Source organism: Passer montanus, unplaced genomic scaffold, assembly GCF_014805655.1.
Source record: "Passer montanus isolate IOZ18808 unplaced genomic scaffold, ASM1480565v1 scaffold9, whole genome shotgun sequence".
NCBI classification, from domain to species: domain Eukaryota; kingdom Metazoa; phylum Chordata; class Aves; order Passeriformes; family Passeridae; genus Passer; species Passer montanus.
In genome coordinates this window covers 6,197,540-6,217,376 of record NW_024374367.1, presented here as the reverse complement: position 1 = coordinate 6,217,376, position 19,837 = coordinate 6,197,540, and the positions used below count along the sequence as shown (strand labels likewise).

The window sequence follows — 19,837 nt, the reverse complement described above, 5'->3', positions numbered from 1 at the left end:
AGGACTGTAGGGTTTGGCATGATTTCACTGCAAAGAGCAGGGGTGGAAAAGTTGACATTAGCAGTGTGTTTGCCACCTGAGTTGGGTTTTGCTGCTGTAATGAGTGGTGGTGGTGCAGCAGAGACAAAGACATGGCTCCCACGTCCTTCCCCCTGCACCTGTAGCTCTCTGTCACGTCTGGTACCCAGAGTAGCTGCGGGTGCAAGGCACACCCCAGGGAGGAGCAGCTGGTTTCCCACAACCATCTGTGAGCAGTCAGTTCCACTGGCTTCAGAGACATGTCACCTTTTTACGCCAGCACAGATTTTGCTTTCCTGATTTAGCAAAACACTTGTGGGTTTCTCTAAAAGAAAAATGGCAGGACTGGGACAAGATAGCAACTATACAGTGAGTTAAAATTATATTAAGGTTCTCACCTCTTTCTTGTTCCGGGAAATTGCACTTGGATCTATCGACCCCAGTGATAGGTTTGGGAGCACAAAGTTGAGCACTTTTGCTGCAAATACCTGTGGGAGAGGAAAGGAAGCAGTCAAAGAGCAAGTTAGAGGAAGAGAGGGAACATAGAGGCCCAAATCCTGAGCTGATGGAAATCAGCACAGGAGTTAAACAGTTGAGAATTGTCAGCTAACTCTGGAGAAAGATCTGTCCTATATTTAAAACATTTCCCTTAACAAGGAAAGTGTTTAAACTGCTCCTGGGAGCAGGGAGTGGGTGTGCTAGACTGAAATGCCGTCAGCTGTCCGTCCACATGCAGCAGCACTTCATTGTACTGTGGCTTTTCCTCATTCTTGAATTAATTTCTGAAAGGTCTCAATTAAGTACTTTGATAGGAAAAGGTAATTTCCAGCTCTGAGAGGGCTGGGTTTTGGTGTTTTATTGCCCTTTCCTTGCTGCCACAGCTCTGATCTCAGGCTGCAGTGCACAAGCGATGTTGGGTGCCATTTGCAGCAGTTGCCAAGGCTGCACTCGTTTTGATAAGTACATTCTCCAGGGAACCTGTAAATAAACAACAGCCAAGTGTGCATGCATTGGCTAAGGGAATCCATTGCTCACACGTCTCCTGGGAACCACACACAAAAGCACTGAGCAGCCTAGGCTGGAAACTGCTGGTAGAAGAAAGGGTAACATCTTTCATTTCAATAGCACTACAAGCACATTGATACCAGAGCTCTGATCTTTGATAGCTGCTTTTAATTAAGTGATCGCTGCTTAAGTCAGAAAACACACAGTTAGTGTTCATTGGTCTGGTTTGTGGTGCTGTGGTGTTCACAGCTAACTGGAGGTAGGCTGACCCCTATGCCCTCTGTTTCTGCAGATACTTTTTCATTTCTGAAGCACTCCCTGGCACTTCAGATCACAGATGACACATGACAGATTAATTATGATATTAGAGGAATAACACAAGGTTGAAGTCAAAGTCACTGAGGAGTGAAAAGCAGTAACGATTCACAGCAGGTTTAGGAACACGTGTACCTTGGGGTAGACATGAATAGGACCCAGTGTCACTGTCTGCCAGTATACTGACCCCCTCACTGGCTATGGCATTGTGTCAGCAAAGTTAATTTTTACTACACAACAATGCAGGTATGAGTTTATGATTATCCAAGAAGGAATGGGGTTTTCCTCATTTCATGTTAACTCCAGGCAGTGGTGATTTAAGCTATGCACCTTCATGTGTCCTAGGCAGGGTTATGGACTCTGAACCTGATGACTATCATCTTTGCTAAACTGAACAGAATAAAGGAATAAAGCAACAAGAACAACAACAATAAAAATTAATATAGTACTTTCTTCCAGTTTGATTACACCTTAGGAAAAGTCCTTTGCACCCACTGTTACTGGGTGCAGATTCAGGCTGAAAGACAGTGAGCAACGTGATGCTCAGTCAGGTTAGAAAGCAATAGATCAGCAAGAGGCGAAAACACAAAAGGTAAAGAGAATATAGTGTAGTGAGTCCTTAAACAATAGGCTGAGGGTCAGTACAGGATTAAACACCAGGGAATATTTCCTAAGGGGATGTCCTGCCCACCTGATTTCAAAGCATTCAATAGCTGAAATGTAGAGGGAGATGCTCTTTCACCCCTGCTCTGCCCTTTGCCAGCATATGTGACTCCTGTCTCTGCTGCCTTTGAAACTGCAAAAATTCAGAGCTGAATTTTGTCCAGGTCAGTTGAGAAGAAAAGGGGGAAGGCAGCAAGATCCCTCTCACTCTAGTGGATTTGCAACTGGATGTTTCCATCAGGACACAGGATTTACAGGGCACTGGTGAAATTGTTTCTGCACAAGCAGCATTTGATCTTCCTGCACAGAGCCTGCAAACATGCTGTGCCTCTGCTGCTGCCAGGGCTGGCTCAGCAGTCAGGGAAGGTTATTTCTAAGAGGGTCTGAAGGACCCAGTGTGTCATCTGGCTGGCTGTTATTGTTGTCTTGAGCCCTCGTTTGTTCAGGCCAAGGTAAATTCTTGCTCAGCTGGAAACTTCCCCAGCAAAGGGATGAATGCAATGGTCCTTGGGAAATGGCCCAGGGCTGAGAAGTCGTACCAGTTCCAAGGGAAAACTAAGCCTTTGTTCCTCAGAAGCACAATCACCATGAAATGTTTTTTGACTCTCAGAGGAAAAAAACCACATAGCTTTATGGGAAAATGTGGTTTATGCAGGAATACTCTGCTTGTTTTCAATCCTTCCTCTTGCAAATACCTTTTCCACTCCCAAAATGATTTCAACTGAGTGTGACAGAACAGAGCTATTTCAGAAATAATTAATTTTTTATCAGTGTTGAGATGCAATAGATTTGAAAGAGAATGAAACTGACTGTGCTTTTGTAATACTGTATGTGAGAGACTTTCTAGGAAACAGACTATATAAAAACCTCCAAAATATATCAGTTAGAGAAGAGGATTTCCTACCTAAATAATGCATCATTGCATTTATTTCTTACGGGAAATAAAGCAACACCTGGTACAGATCTGCAACAAACCACACTACGTTAATGCTAGTTCCCAAAGAATTGGTGAGTCCTTGTTTGAGAAAGGTTTTAGCATCCAGCAAAAGGTAAAGCTACAGCAATCTTTCTCTATTTCCCTTGATTAGAAAGAAAAGGCTAACAGCCTCTCTCATATTCAGACTGTTTATTATTTTTTCTTAATGGTTATTATTTTTTGCTTTCCCAGGTAAGAAAAAGCAGGACCACTGCTGCTCACAGGACACTTATGCCAGATGTAGCTTCACATGAAGAATCAGTAACCAGCCTCCTAAAACCAGACTTTGGTACTCTGGCTCCTATTTAAATAAGTTTACTTGGGCTGGATGACTTCAGGATTCACTTCTACACTTAAAATTAGGTAGGACTATGGGAAAGCACTTAGAAGGAAAATATTGACTGGCATCCAGGTGGTGCAGATCTCAGCAGGGTCCTGCATCTTAAGCTAAAGGTCTTAATGCATTTTTTTTCAGTGAAAAAGAGGTGATTAGAAAGCACCCTTTGGTGCTTGTAATGATTTGTGAGGTCCGTAGATGGCTTTGGCTGCTGCAGAAAGTGGGACAGGACTATACTGAAGGCTGAGGCAATCTGTCTCCTTCTTCACAGAAGGGAAAAAAAAAAGGAGAAATAGCTTAGAAGTAAATTAAAACAAGAAGCTAGCCCTAGGAGAAGTGTCTAAGGAGAGAGGATAAAGGAAGGAGTCCCGTGGGAATGAGAGGCTCTGTCCTTCGTGCTGGTTTAGCTGCTCCTTCCCTTTGGTCCAGCTTCTTTTAGGATTGTTGTTTTTTCTTTTTAGAATGCAAAAAGGAGGAGAGAACTGAGGCTCAGTTGCTTTGCAGAACTTCCCTGGGGAAGGGCAAACTGGGCAATGCAATTGTGGATCAGAAACAGCTCTGGAGGGCAGATGTAAATGGGAGGGGGGATAAAGCCTAAATGCAAACCAAAAGAGATGGTCTGGACAAGAACCAGTTATGGTACCAAACCAAATGGGATGCAGCTGAGACAGTGATGCTTTACCTGGGAGCCTCTTTTGAGGCTCATAAAGGATTTCTGAGACTGAGGAGCTCTAGTTCTGTTCAGAAATTGGTCATCCCCCAAATGCCAAAAATAACCCTGGCCTGACTTAGCCAGCAGCCTGTGTTGCAACTACACCAGACTCTGCATGAGTCAGGAAGAAAGCTGTAGGAGAGGAAGGGAAAGGACAGCATTGTGTGGGTTGCCACGGGGTGAGGTGAAGAAAGCACAGTCTGCTACCACCAGTACCCAACTCTTGCTTAAACAGATTTTTTCTGGACAGGTTCAGGATTCACTTCCCCTCTGAAAAGTAGGTGGAACTGTGGGGGAGATGCTTAGAAGAAAAGTATTGACTGGCATCTGGGTGACAGATCCCAGCAGGGTTTTGCATTTCAAGGCCAGAGGTCTTAACACTTTTCCGTCTGCAGAAGAGCAAGGTGACCATGTGCAACAGGGGGTTGCTCTTACCTTGATGGGAGTAGCAACTTCTGGGCTGGCTACCACTAAAGGAGAGATTAACAGCATGCCTGAAAACTCACTGGGTCGCTCGCTAGCTGTCAGAATGGAGATGGCTCCCCCCTGCAATGCAAAATAACAGCCCACAGCTTAATACAGGTGCCAACATCTTGTTTGTATAATAATCCTGTTACTGGAAGAGGTTTAGTCCAAGCAAGCAATTACTTCTGCCCCACTCAGAGTGCAGTGGGGTCAGCAAGGAAGGCTGGAGGAGTGGAAGCACTGGAAGTGTCTGGGTTTTGTGGGGGAGAAGAGATCTGGTTTCTGTTCTCATGCTATAAACCCTCACATCACACAACTCAACTCCATGCAACGTCCATCAGCTCCCTGGGATGCCTTGTGTCCTCCTTACTTTAAAGGACTGAGAATAAAATGTCTGAAGTGGTAGTTCAGGTGGGACTTGAAAAATTAGTTGGGGTTTATCAGCCTGACAGGCTGGTGCTGCATGGGGAGGATGCCCTGAAGCCGGGCTTGCTCCGTGCTGTGCCATTGGTAACCTGGGCAACAGAAATGCTGCCACTGGCATGTGAAAATCTTCACTAATTAATGGGAATTAAATATTCTCCTCCCCATTGTCCCCAGCCCCTCCAGCCCCACAGTGCTGTGCCAAGGGCCTGGCAGCAAACACCAACCCATGGTCTGGAGATAAATGAGAGCCAGACTGAGCCATCCCGCACGAGGACAGGCTGATGGTGAGGGGTACAGATGGAAGGGATCCTGTGGGCTTGCTTGGGAAAGTTTGCAGAGGATTAGTTGCCAAGGGAAATATTTGGGGAACTTGCACACTTCTGGAGAACCGGGGGCTTGTTAAATGGAGCAGCAGCGAGAAGCATCTCAAAGGCTTCACTGGGAAATTGCTCCTTGTTACACGGTGGCTTTGGAGCATGGGAGCCCTTCAGAGCATGCCATGCTTTCTTATGCCAGAACACTTATTTATCTGAGCATGGACTGAATCCCAAAGTACTCATTCATTTTCCTCTCCTCCAGGAAGGCAAGGAGGGCAGATCAATGACATCAGTGGGAATACTGTTAGCTTGAATAAAGGGATTTGGCTCGTGCTGTCAGAATCAAGCTTCAGATCTGTTCACCAAATCAGTGCCTTTGTTTTTGCAGCCTTAATCCCTGGTACATTTTCCTGTAAGGCTGTTTAACAGAATAAGGCTACAGGGTATTTTCTTGCTTCATCCCCATGCTGCTCACAAAGCCTTGGAGGGCTTAACCTCCTGGTTAGTGGTTAAAATGAAAGGGAAAACCTGATGCTGCAGGGAGCTGATGAGACTTACCACACAGCCACGGGAATGAATGGTCATGTCAAAAAGCAGGCTTCTCCTTGCAAATGGCTAATTAGGGCCATGGTGGGGGTAGAAAAGTTAAGGACTGTCTTTACTCAAGGCAGATCTCGGGGTTGTAGCATGCTGGCAAATCAGTCAGTGAATGAAGGGGAAGGGAAGGTTCCCTGTAGTTTTGCTTTCCTGCTGTGGAATGAGTTATTTCCCACCATCCCCATGAGTACCACCAGACTAGGACACATCCTGGGTTCTGCTGGGAGGGGTAGGGGATGGTGCTTACCATGGAGTGCCCCAGGATGAGAACAGGCAGTTTGGGGTGCTCTTTCTTCATGAGATCAATGTGCTGCAAGCTGTCCCTGATGAAGACGTGGAAATCTGAGACAACCATACGATCACCCTCGCTCTGCCCATGGCCAACTGCAGGGGAAAAGCAGAGCACACAGCTAAGGCATTTGAACCAGTGGTTACAGTCAAGAAAGGACCTGGCAGAAATAAGCTTGCGGGACTGTTTCTGTCCTAACTTGACCTTCTCCTGCAGTCATCTCTCAACAGAAAAAGTGCTGTAGAAATGCAAAAAAACCTGCACAGAACTGTCAAGTGCCATACTGTCCATGACCTGACTTTTTAAAAAAAAAATCATAGAATCATAGAATGTTAAGGGATTGCAAGGAGCCTCTAAATTTGGTCTTCTATTCCCCCATGATTCTATCTGCTTCCAAAACTAAGAGTATCAATTTACTTCCGGCAGCCTCCAACATCAGGGTGAGGAAGGGCTGTCTTGCTTTGCTGATGGGTCACTGCATCCTGGAAAATGGGGATTTGCCTCAGGGATCATATGCTTTGGGTCTGGTGGCTCACTGTACAGCTGTAATTGCTGTGTAGCATCTTAGCCAGGAACAGAAAGATTCTGAATACTAGATACAGTTGCTATAAATTTAATGGTCCATGGACACTGCCTTTTCCAGGGCCTGAATGTGCATAAACTCCACAGCCCTGCTTTTTCTCATGATACCCTGCAGTGCTGGGTGGGCTGGAAACCTCCTCTGTGTGAGGTAAGAGGTCAAGTGATGGAGGTTGCAACAGCCTGCAGTGGGCAAGTATCCAGTGGCATCCTCCTCTTAAACAAGTGTTAATGCAAACTGCACAACACCTGGACACAGTTCCCTCACTCTGTGTCTGGGAATTATCTTGCCTAATGGAAGGGAAAGGAAAGATTAAAATGGGAGATGGTGAGTTGCCATGGGAACAGTGGCATCCCTGGCAGAGGTGGAGCCAGCATCACCACCAACACAGCCCCAGGCAATTTTGAGCTTGCAAAGGCTTGAAATTAATACCACCTTGGGGAAGCAGTTTGCATGCTTACCTGACCACACATGCATGCTATTGTCTACCACAAATAGGATTTGTCCTTAGAAACAGCCCTTTGCTTGTTTCTGTTCCATGCAGGTTGTTAGGGAAAATTGTGAAAGGGAAAACACATCCCACCCGTATGGGTTAGGGTATAGGGGGTCTTGAACATCTCCCTCCTGCTGGGTGTCTCCTTAGGCCTTCTCCAGTGGGCACTGAGGCAATTTATAGACACAAAGGGACAATGGCTTGTTAAAAGAGGTGAAGCTGATAATTGTTGGCATGCTGGGTGGTTCCCCTTGCAGTGATCATCAAAGAAAAGCACCGCTGACACAGCCACAAAGGTAGTCAGTCACATCTGCTGGCAGTGGTCATACCAGTGGGAATCAGTAGGTCTCAGCTTTCTTGTAAGCCACCCAAAAAAATCACCTTGCAAATTAGGCAGAACTTCTAATAAAAAGCTGGTCTAAATTCACTCCATCTAGGAAAAACTGAACCCCAAACTTGTTTTTTTGTCAGGTGGTCTCCATAGCTGGATCTTTTGGCAGTGAAGGCTGCAATCAGCCACCCTGGCTGCCACAAAAACCCATACACATCATGCTGATCAATTATAAATAGAGTTTTACCAGTTCTGCTTTCCATGTACACACTCCAGTTCCTGCCAAAATATAGTGCAGCAAGCATCCTCCATGGATCGGTGACCAGAAACAAATTGAAGAGCAAATTAAAATACAAGTCATGATAATCTCCAGAAGTGAAACCATGTGTGTGGCTAGAGGAACCATTGACTTTAAACTGGTGTTTGTTACAGATGGAAAGTGATCTTATTACAACTTTTATACCCATTCAGTCCACTCACTTTATGGCCCTCAAATGTGTTATCTGCCTACTATTCAACTCCAAATGTAGCAGGTTAATATGAATTGAACAGTCCAGACAGAGGAACATTTTCCCTAACAGAGCTCTACACTTCAGGGTTTTTGTTTTTCTCCAGTCCTGCCTCACTTGCTTCTAGTCTCTCCTTCTCTCCAGTGCTCAGACAGCTGTGCAAGCAGAGACTGCAAGTCCCCGTGGCCCAGGTCTGTAAATGGGCCATGACTCCTTGCTCTGGAGCTGTGAGTCTTTGGTCTATTTTTGGATGAGACTGAGGGAGGTCTGGAAAGCCTCCTTGGCTCTCAGTGTGAAGAATTTCCCCTGCTCCTACCACACAACAGTGACACTGCTTGTAACAGTCAAAGCAATGGTTGTGGAATCCAAGAAACACCAATTTGCAATGCTGTGACAAGTTCCTCTTCAATATTCTCCAGGGTTTTTTTATTAATAACTTAATGAACCCCCATTTTAACCCTGGTTTTAAATTCCAAACTCCTGTTCCCACTCAGATGGCACAGAGCCTGAGCAGCAGTTTGTCCTCAAATGTGGGACAGGAAAGCCATGCAAGTCTTTGCTTTAATATTATCCCTGCCCCTTGCACAGGGTTAGCCAGGGGGCATTGCTAGGTCATGGTCTTTTATTCTACTATTTTCTGTTCTTCCCCTCCAAGAAACCAAACTTGTTCCCTCAGTGAATGAGTATATTGCAAGTTTGAATTCCCCAGCTGACAAACTTCAGGGTGAGGAACTAAGATCTCTTCTATTAGATGAAAGATATTTGCACAACCAAACATCAATACAGTCAAGGATATTGACGTGTTTTTCTCTGATCTTTTGCCTTTAGAGCTATGAAGAATGAAAGGTCAGGTTCATCCTTGATGTAAAGCTATTATCTTGGGGTTTTGCTGGGAATGAATCTGCTGTAGTGATTCCACAGTGCCAATGGCAAAACAGTGGGTGCAAGAGGAGGGGAACCACCTTCCCCTAGCAACTGGAACTACCCAGAGACTGCTCCACACCAAGTGACACGATGCCAAGGGTGACAACAGAGAAGTGTCCCAAGAATCACAGCTCCATGAGCTCCTCATCCCAGCATTCCCACAGGGGCTCCTGGTTTCAGCAGGGCAGTGTGAGGTGCAGTGCACAGAGCTGTGACTGCTGGTGCACATCCCCACATCACACTCAGTATCCAAAAGCTTTTAAACTGTTTCCCAACTATCTGTCTTCACACCCAGCTTGTGTGGTTCACTGCTAGTACTGTGTTTGTGCAGTGGCTCAGTGATCATTTCAGGTTGTGTGTACTGACCTAATTGCAGGCACCCTTTCCACGAGTCTTTAAAAGTGAGAATCCAAACCCCATATTTTCAAGTTGCAAATCTAGAATTAGGAAGTTTAAGCGTCCATTTCCAACCAAACACACATCTGCAAAATAACATACTTAGCTCAAACAAAATCTGAATAAAGGCTTGATCATCTGGCCCAATATGTCACAGTTATTAAATTTTTCCCTCTATTTTCAGCATGAGCATGCTCAGACTGTGGATCTGCCACGGGAATCAAGGACAACAAACAACTCAGTCAGTCCTGTCAGAAAGCATGACTTCAGAGTGTGATTCCACCTATGATTATAGATCTACAGAACTACACATCTCTCTGGATAAAATAATACTGACTGCCTGCACAGAAAGACAAAGCTGAGAGTTCAGGGATGGAGTATTTGAGGGTGTGAAGTCTCTGGGCAGTCTGTTATAACCATGTAAATATGACTCTGCCTGCATAACAGATCCTGTGACTCTGGAAATACATACTTCTACAATCCCTTCATTCCTCTAATCCCATATTCTCTCATGCTGTGGGGCTTGCTTTTGAAAACCACTCCAAAGCAGCCAGGCTCTTCAGCTGACATTGGCTCACATGCCTCAAAAAAAGGTTACGTCCTGTTCAGATTGGAGATATCCTGAAAAACATGTAAATAAAAAGCAGTCCAACTTGACACTCCTTTCCCTTCATTAAGAGCCAAATGGGAACTGCCTGAAGAAATAAGCAGCCCAGCTCTGGGCTTGTTGGGCAGTCTGAGTCTGATGAGGGGACATGGGCTGGATTTCCACCAGCATGATGCTTTTGTGCTGGGGCTGTGGGGCCATATCAGAGCTGAAGAAATCTGTCCTCAAATGCAGTAAAGAAGACCAGAAGGATATTAGGCAGAGAGGAGAGCTTGGGAGTGCCTGTCCCTGCACACTGTGGGGTGCCTCAGCACGCAGCCCTTGGAGGCACCACGGGGATGGTGAGTGTGGCAGCACACCCTGTCCACCCTCAGATATCTGCTCTGTTGTTGTTCTAAACACTACAGAAGCCACACACCATACATATTTGTTTCTCTTTCCAAGTGCTCAACCCTCCTGACAAAAGTGGGGCCTGACCCTGGATGCTCAAGTGAGGACTGAATTGGCCCTCTGACCTTCAGCAGGAACATTTTGCTATGGAAAATGAGGTGATGGGAATGCAGGTCAAATGTTGAGTTCAGCTGTGGTGCTGTAAATCCACCAATTTCAGTGCTGCTCCTTAAAGCTTACAGTCATGGGAAAGCAGAAATTATGCACCATGTTGTTTTTTCAGCCTTTGCCCCCTATTTATTATGGAAAAGCCATAAAACAAAGACAGAGGACAGGAGAAGTCTGCCTAGGGAACAGTAATTTTTCAGGAAGAATTTGTATCTTGGCTTTTCACATATTTTGGTGTTTCCAGCTTTGGGGAAAAGGGGATGGTTTGGATCCATTTTTACTGTAGTGAGAACACCACCACTGTAGGATGAGATGTTCTCCCCTGCCAACGGATGGTAGAAACAATCAGGAGGAATGCAGGGCTTGACTCCTGCCTCAGGACTCATCAATACTATATGTTTTCCTCTCCAGAGGTGTAACTCCAGGATTTTAGAGTGGGAGAATCAGGAACAGGCAGAGCCACGGGTTAGGTCAGGAATTCCAGGCCAACCACTCCCTCAGCCCAGACACATTTTGAATTGCAATGGTATTAACAGAGGAGTGTCAGGAGTTTTCAGTGGTTAAAGGTGAGAAGTGCCACAACTGTGAACTCAGTGATTCCCAGACACAGATGAGGAGCAGCTCTGGTACCTCAGAGCCCCACACTGGAAAGAAATGTCTTAATGATGGCAGAGGAGCCATCATCAGCAAGGCTAGGTGCTGGAGCGTTTGATTTAATAAGCTGGCTCATGATGTGAGTCAGTTCCCAAAGAGCTGTTGTAGGCCAGAAAAGGTGATTTTGCTGCCTTAGCACTGGCACTGACACAGCAGTGGGCAGCAGCTTGTTATAGCACAGACAATGGTGTGTAGCAGAAGGATTTGTGTTAGAGCCCACAGCTAAGCTCAGGTTGAAGGTTCTCTTCTTTCGCTGCCTCATTCATCAATAATTGTTCATCTTCTTTCACTGCCTCGTTCATCTTGTTGGAATCTGATAGGTCCATTTGAAGGAAATACCCAAATGGCTTTTGGAAAAGAAGCTATTATGTGATTATTAGCTTTTGGAAAGATTTGTTTTATTCTTGAAGTCCTCTGTTTCTATTGTCTGCCCAAACATGGAGATGGAATGGACCCCTCGCCGGTGTTGGACACTGTGACATGTGGGAAGGTGAGCCTACCTCACCTTTTTTTGTTCTCACCCCACCACAGCTCATGCTGCTGGTAAGAGACTTGAGCATAGTTGTGTCCTGCTTGCTGTCTGGTTTAGGAAATAAAACACATAATTAAAAATTCTCATAGATGCTTTCCCTCTGCAGGTGACCCACACAGAGGAACGATGCTCAGTCTGGAGCCCACAGGAGGGAGTTGCCAGTGACAGAAATGTGGATGGTTCTTCTGGTGCACAAGGTGTAATGTGCCAGCCTAAACCCTCACCCACCATCTCCCTGAGCTTGCAGCTGCTTGCTCAGGTGGGCACCTCCCTATGATGGTCCCCAACCTATCCTGAGACCCCAGTGCCATGGGAAAGCACCACTTCAGCAGCTCACTTTATATCCCAACCCCACAGACTGGGAGACAGCGACCCTTGCCTGCCTCTGCTTTCCTCTCTGCCCTTTACAAAATACGTTCAGACTTGGAGATAAAACTTAGAGCACAAGATGCAGCAGATAAATTTTCCAGAGTGTTTCAGCTTTAGCAGCCAGTGCAGCAGTTAATGAAGTGTGTCACAAGGCATTGCAGCTGATGCCTGTATTTATGAGCTCTACTGAAACTCCTCTGAGCAGGGACTGCTTCTTTTTACTTTTTTTCCCCAGCACTTTTACAGCACCAGCACCACAGGGCATCAACACAGACCTTGGTCCAAGGTACAGCAAGATTTAAAAGTAATAATTAACTCTAATCCCAGGCTATAAGGCAGCATGATTTTGCAGAGGAGGAGTTTGGAGAAAGCACATAGATGGAGAATTTGGAGGAGACAATACACAAGGCAACACAGCAGATGTTCTGTAAAGTCTTGATTTTCTGCTTGGTGACTTTTTAAGGTTTAATGAAAAAATTATTAATGAAATAGTAAACACTTCAAATTGTCATAACAGTTCACTACTTTAAAAACTATACTTGTTTTGTAATGATTTAAGTACACATCTTTTTCATCAAGTGAGAAAAGCTCATTAATTAAACATACTGGATTTCAAAGCCCTCAATGTTTAATTATTTGTTTAACAAGCAGTACATCTAATCCACCATTCAGACACACAAACAACTAAAACAACAGGAAGAATCTTCAAAGCAGGACAATCAACATCTGGAAAAGTCAACAGACTGTGCCTGTATTGTCAGTAACACATAAAGCAAATGTTCCACTGGCAGAACAAATACACAGAGGAAGCACCTCAGAGATCATCCTGCTGATTCCTGCTCAACAAAGCATCTTTCTTGCCCTCAGAACAGACTTATCAGAGTAAGGGAGCTTGTTCCTGTTTGATTTCCCCAATTTCTTTCCATTCTTCAACAGAATCAAGTCTGATGCACAGAAGGCACTATGAAATTTCTGCCCTCCATCTGTACCTACTCTTCCTTTTGCTCCATGTGGGGAGCTTTGGCACCAGGTCAGAGATCCACGAGCCAGGAGAGAGCAGGGTAAGCTGTCCTAGGATTTAGAACTCAGGTCATGCTCCCTTGACTCTGATCAGGTTACCACCTAGGTCAACTGCTGTGCTTATTTTGTAGCTAAACCTTGGAGCTGAATGTCTCAGTGTCCACCTGACTGAGCCCCAGCTGTGCCCTCTCCTCCTCTCCCACAGCTCTGGTCTCCACTGGAACAAACACCAGTTTGAAACAAGCCTATGGTCTTTCCCAGGAAGATTACTTTCACAGCAGATGGGAACCACTGGGAACTAAAAGGAGAAGATCCTCTCTCACCACTGCTTCCACTTTTATGTTCTTTGAGAACCTGAAATACAGCTCAACATATGCTTATCCTTACCAGCATCTGGGTAGTCCTGGGCATCCCTTCTTTAGCACCTCCAGTAGAGATGCAGTGAGCACACTGGGTTTTCCCACACAGGCACATTATACAACCACTAGATATGGTACCCAACAGAATTACCCTTCCCCTGGGTGTTTTATGTATGAAGCATGTAACAAAGACTACAGGTGGATTCTGCCTCACTATGACCAAAAGAGAGCCTTGTCTTGAAGGCACAAGTCCATCAGCTTCCCTCTTCCCTTCCAAGGTCAGCAAAATTATTTTCCTTTCAGCATTTGCTGGGTAGTTTTTATTCACTTGCCTCACACAAAGAGTGCAGCAAACTGAAAGCATTCTCCTCCCACATCAGAGACACATTTGCAGAGATGAGATATTTTTGGAATAGTGCACACAGAGATATATTGTTTGTTGTCTTGGTTAGAAAAAAAAAAGCAACAGTCAATTTTCTATACTAAAATTATTTGTGCCTTATTGCTAGGGAGCAGACAACCAGTCATCTTGCTAAAGCCATTTGAAATCTTTTCTGTACTCCAGAGATGACAAACAAAATGACCTGGTATGTATCAGAGCAGTCGTTAATTCTGGCTAACAAGGCAAACTGTTTCTGTCAATGTTAAGAGCCAATTCTTCTCTAATGGATACAAACATGGTTCTTTTGGCTTTAGAAGACTTGCCCATTTCTAATGCAGTTGCTGAATTTGGCTCTGAACTGCAGTTCCTTAAAAGTCCTCCTGGAACATTATGTTGCTCATGCAAACATGCTGAAAAAACCCATCTGAGTGTTTGTATTGCAAAATAAGGAGCTGCATTTACAAACAGCAGTCACTGTGGCCAGGCTAGAAACCCAAGTGTCTCGTGGGATGCCATGAGATGAAGGGGCCAAGGCAGCATGAAAACCTGCACAGGCCACGGTCACTTCCCACACTGCCTGGAGTGGGGCAGCTTTGTCATCCCTGTCACAAAATCAGGAAGCTGCTGTGGCGTGGCTGGTGAGACTAAGGTCCATGAAAGAGGAATATGGAAACCTCTTCCTCTTCCACAAATACTCACAACATTATTCCACTTTCTTCCTCAGGCCCTTCTGCAATGCCACCTCCCCAGCCAGCCCTTAAGAACATAAAAGCAGAAGACAGCTGGCAGAAAAATCCTTTTCTATCAGGCTGCTGGGATCAATGGTTTGAAAACATTGCACAAAGCCAGTGTAGATGGCTGAGTAGCTGTTGAGCTCATCTGCAAAAGAGTTTCTTTTGCTGGTGAATGAAATGATTCCTGTCCAATCTCTTCTCCTATGGGATGAAGATCGCAACACAATATAAAATATATAATCAGCAAAGCACACTTATAGTGGCTCTGTGGAGTCAGAGACACTAACTAATCAAGCACTAAGGGATTTTATCTAGGGACTATAATAATTTTTATAAGGCACTATAATTTTTAACAGTTATTTTGCAGTTTTGCACAGAGATTTTGCTCTCTTTCAGGAGGAGCACATAATTTCCTGAAGAATTGGTGAGGTGACTTTATTTAGTATTGGAATTGGTCTTCAAAGACTTATTCTGGCATGACATAGAACCAGTATCAATGCCCAAATACTGCAGAAAAAAATGCATGGACTTTGCTGGAGTTAATCCAGGGTCTCACAAGTTCATTTGATCTATATGCTGCTGATCTAAGAGCAGAGAAGAGCTTTTTTTCTGCTCCTCACATGTGACTTGAGATATCACTTCAGTGGAAGAGGTAAGCAGCCAAGGGATATCTCCCTTGGTATTTTATTTTAGCTTTAAAAACATATATAATTTTCTTCTCTTGTTTTAATCCTATAAGTCAAAAAAACAAGGGTGCGAATTGTACTTTTTCTTAGCTGTAAACAAGGATGAAAATCCACTTGCATTAACTTTCTGATCCAAGTTCCATTTTTAAAACAGCTGGGACACCAATTCAAAATGTCAGGATTTTCAATGAAAAAAACCCAACTTTTGGAGTGCTGGAGTGGAACTGCACAATCCCCTTCCCCTTCCCTGCCCATTTATTCCAAAGCATGTGAGCTGCCTCTCCAACACGCACGCGCTATTAACTCCTAAATGACAGCTTGTTCAACTAGAAAACATTTCCATTTCTTTCCTTAACAAAGGACATTCATTTCTTGCTCTTCTGTTTACTTAAAGATGGTTCCCTTTGGCCTGCCTGGGAGTGTGCAGAGCCCTCCTGACTGTTCCACCCTCAAAGAGTGCTCCAAGTGAATGCAGGTGGCTGAGCAGGGAGCCTTGCCCCGCACGCTGCGGCAGCACCAGCCCAGCTTCTCACACTGCACAATCCAGATGTGAGCCTTGGGTAGCTCTGTGCTCGAGCAAACAATCAAATCAATTAATTTTGGGAAAGACAGACCTAATTCTTCACTGCCTACAGTAGTTTAGGCATCACAAAGAAAAGATGAAAGCTGGATCATGTAAGAACTCTCTTCATGCTGCTGAGGAATGTCTTGGGAGATGGACACAGCTTCCTTTCAAGCTCTCTTCAAAAGGTTCCTCTCCATGCAGACCACCCATTGGGGACCCACATCAATAACAACAACAACAAAAAAGAATTTGAAAGACCCATTTTTCATCCCATTTATTTACATGTTAAAATAAACACAAATTCCCATCTAGAGCAAGGGCTCCCAGTGGGTTCTGTTTAGTCTGTGAGATTCTTGGCACCAGAATACAGCATTTCTCTATTCCAAAGCAATCTTGGCACAGAATTGTTGGTTATATAATTTTTTAAGCAACTGGCAAATGAATAATAATGTTTCTAAAAAGAGTGACTCGTGTTCTAGGATACCAGTAAGGTGTTTTACCAATTAATCTGCCAAAAGGTCATTAACAAACCTGAGCTCTCAAGACCCTTCATTCAGGGTCAGCTCTCTCCTTGGGTTGCACTTCCAGTTCTCAATCACCCTGTCCAAAGGGAGATTTCTCACAGAGTTAAAAAGATTTTCGCTTTTTGCTTCACTCCTTCTTGCTGCCACATGGCAGTGCCACCCTCATTAGATGGGATTTGTCCCTGTTCCTGACAAGGCACGAAGGAAATACCACTTTCCCAGAGCCAATAGCTTTTTATACTCACTTTGCACCAGCTCAATGGGTGAGCAGCAGGTGGATTATTTGAAATAAGGACAGGCTTTTTAATTATTTTTTTTTTAGCAGGGTACATCCGCACAGAGCTGTAGTTCACTCAAACCCTAACAGATCTGAGAGCAGCACAATTAAGGAAAAAAACCTCCTGGTGAAGCAGGTCTGGCAGGGAGCATGCCTGGGTGGGTCAGTCCTGCCCAGTGTGCCAGAGCACAAATGCTGCCAGTTGGCTCATGGCAGAGTGGCATTTGGATGGTGCACGGGGGAAGTCACGGGGAAGTGGCAGGGCAGAAAATAGCTCCCCTAAATCTGTCTTGCAGCAAAGCTGTTGTCCTTTCCTGGGAGAGGTTGATTTCAGAGTTAGTGTTTCAGTTGATTTTTACCACTTCATACCCTTTTCTCTGTAACTTTCCCCACTGCAACTCTGAAATTCTCCTCACTATATATATATTTACCAAAAAAACTCAGGATCAAACAGGCAGGTTATTGCTTTCTGTGCTCCATTACTCATTTCAAGCCATGGCTGCTGACAGTAGTCAATGAATCCTTGCTGGCAGGTCTTCAGTAAACAATGTACAGATACAAGTGTTGAGCTATGGAAGGTTACAGACCCAAATGCTGGTTTTGGGCTGTGAGAGTTACTTCACCATCAGCCAGCAGAGTGTATTTGCAGCTCAGGGAGAGCACTCTACAAAATCTGGGCAGGAGAGGTGCAAGGTTCATGAAAAGGCAGAGGGCTGTAGCCAAAAGTACAGGTGGTATCAGGCAGGGTCTGTCTCAAGTGTCCTCTGCCTCCTCTCCCTTCCCCCAGCCCTCTGCTGAGCTGAGCATGAACTTGGCACCACCATGGGTCAGGCTGCCTGCTCTGTAGCATTAGAAAAACTGCCAGGATCTGTCAGCAGGCTTTGTCTTGGATAAATTCAGAACCAGAAAATAAATGTAGCATGGAGAATGTCAATTTTAAGAGATCTGGGTTGAGAGCATTAGTCTTTGTACCATCTACAATTCAGCACTTTTTTTTTTAAACTTTATTTTTGTAACTAAGCAAGAATTCTCAGATTAGAGAGTACTGCCAAGCCCTGAATAAATCCCAGCATTAGAGATGCTGTGGGTATAACAGCTCTCCCCATGAACTGAATCTGTAGACAGTATCTTCAGAGAAATTAACCCTTGAGTGCCACAGGACAGTCTCTGTAGCATCAGTTTCAATGCTCTGGGAAATCTCACCTGGTGGTTAGAACAGGTTTCTCCTATTCATGGAGCAATACTGATGAAGGGTGGTAAAGCACGGGCTTAGAATAACTTAGAATGGCTGACACAGTAACTTTCCTGCATTGCTGGTGAAGTGGTCGAGTTTCCAGGTGGAATCCTGAAGACAAATTCAGCCAAAGGATGTGTAACTACCAAACTGGTCAAACAGCTTGACAACAGATATCTGACTGTTTATTTTCCGTCCACACCCTTTTCTCAGTAGTTCTGAAAGCACCTGCTTAGAATTTGGATATAGGGAAAAGCTATACAGGTGCAATTTAACCTTTCTTATTTTATTGCCTCGTTCCTTTCAATATTGGTTTTATTATAAGCTGCTCTATTCACTGGCTGAATCTTCCTCTCAGCCTGTGAAGAACCATTCACAGTAATGGTTTTGCATTCTTGGAGCTCAGGGCTTCTCAGCTGCAAGCTCTCTGAAAGTGGGTCAACATCACATTCAGATGTTTTCATTAATAACCTGAGATATACTGAGGTGAAGTGTTATTCCTGAGATCCAAGACAACCTTAGGCAGGGCCAAGTGGCGTTTCCAAAGACCTTTTTGCATGGCCTACTGCTGTGATACAGAATGAGCCACATCCTGATCTGAATCATCCAGGACTGATCATAGGACTGCAGGAAGGACAACCTGCATGAGATACCCACAACTAAAACTGCAGCACTGTTGGAACATATCAGAACACAGGCCAGATTAAAGTGATGTGAAATCCAGGAAAGTCTTCAGAAATATAAGCAAAAGAGCTTTTCTAGTGTAGGTCACTAAAATTTGGCCACAGCTGGCACAGACAGGGCATGTTCCCATCTGAGGACTGGCTGGACTTACAGAAATGGGCTGATGAGTCCTTTTTTGATGTCTTAGTGCATTATGGAACCAAAATCCCCCCATGGCAGTTGGCTCCCTCAAGACTTCAAAGTGGGCTCCACACACATCTTCAGGTAAGACTTCTTCCAGATGGCCTTAGGTTTTGTAAGACCTTTTGCAATCCTCATTTTGTTATTCTGAAGAAGGCTCAAGGCCAAAAGGATTGTTACTGGGGTGCTGGAGAATCTCATCTGGGTTGGAGAATGAACCAGAGGTTAACCAGATGTTTTGCTTTACTTTACCAATGGCCTCAGAAGTGAAGAGGATGACACTGCCAGAGGCTTTCAATTATCAAGGTTAATTTCCTAAAATTCTGAAATAATTTTCCCAAAGCACCAACTTTGGTGATTGTATAGCTCCCTGTACACTTTAAATGCTAAAATGATATTTTATTCTCTAAAATAATAGTTCAAGATATGCAAGTTTTTTACTAAAATAGGAAAAAAAGCCTGAAAACCTATGAGTCAAATCCTAGTCCTACTGAAGTTAGTGGCATTTAGCTACTGCCTTCAGAAGATGCAAGCATGTACTCAGTGTGTAGAAGCACAGAAGCAATTAAGGCTCAAGCAACTAAAAAATAAATCCCCAAACTACATAAGAATCCATGTTATAAACTTGGCTTTAAGTTGGAGACATTCTGAAAGAAATGAGAGGCTGCAGGGCTGAGCTGGGCACGTAGGGACTGGCATCACCCCTGAAGGAGAGAGGGGCAAAGCTGATGGCATCTGATCCCTCAGCAGGGAGCAGCTGATGTCTCAAAGAGGAAACGAGAGGCAGAACCAGGAAAGGGCCATGGGATGTGTGGCACAGAAGTGAAAGACATCAGTTAATGACAGCAGTTTATGTTAATGCTCTGCCAGGCTCCACAGACAACCAAAAGAGAAATGCTCTGAACTAACATGTTGTGGGTAACTATAGATGGAGAAGAGAAAAACATTGGCATCCAGCCCTAATGTGGGCAGGAATACACTGGGACACAAAGTGAGGACCTTCAAAGAGTCAGAGGAGCAAGAGCCTGGAACAGCCTGCTCAGCAGCAACAGCGTGTGCTGGCAACCAAACTTGGTTAAAAACTGATCTTTGACCACTTGTGAAGAAGACAGAGGATGC

General features: G+C 44.6%; 1 protein-coding gene across 2 annotated transcripts in view; it reads right to left on the bottom strand.

Annotated features, from left to right (window-relative positions):
• The window catches only part of MGLL (monoglyceride lipase), a 62,399-nt gene that overhangs the window by 10,220 nt on the left and 32,342 nt on the right, over positions 1 to 19,837 (bottom strand). For both annotated transcript variants that reach the window (XM_039695326.1, XM_039695325.1), the window contains exons 4-6: positions 6,079 to 6,215; positions 4,462 to 4,572; positions 417 to 506 (exon numbers count right to left, since the gene is read on the bottom strand). In XM_039695326.1, the coding sequence (XP_039551260.1) occupies positions 417 to 506; positions 4,462 to 4,572; positions 6,079 to 6,215 (338 nt within the window). The remainder of the gene's footprint in view (positions 1 to 416; positions 507 to 4,461; positions 4,573 to 6,078; positions 6,216 to 19,837) is intronic.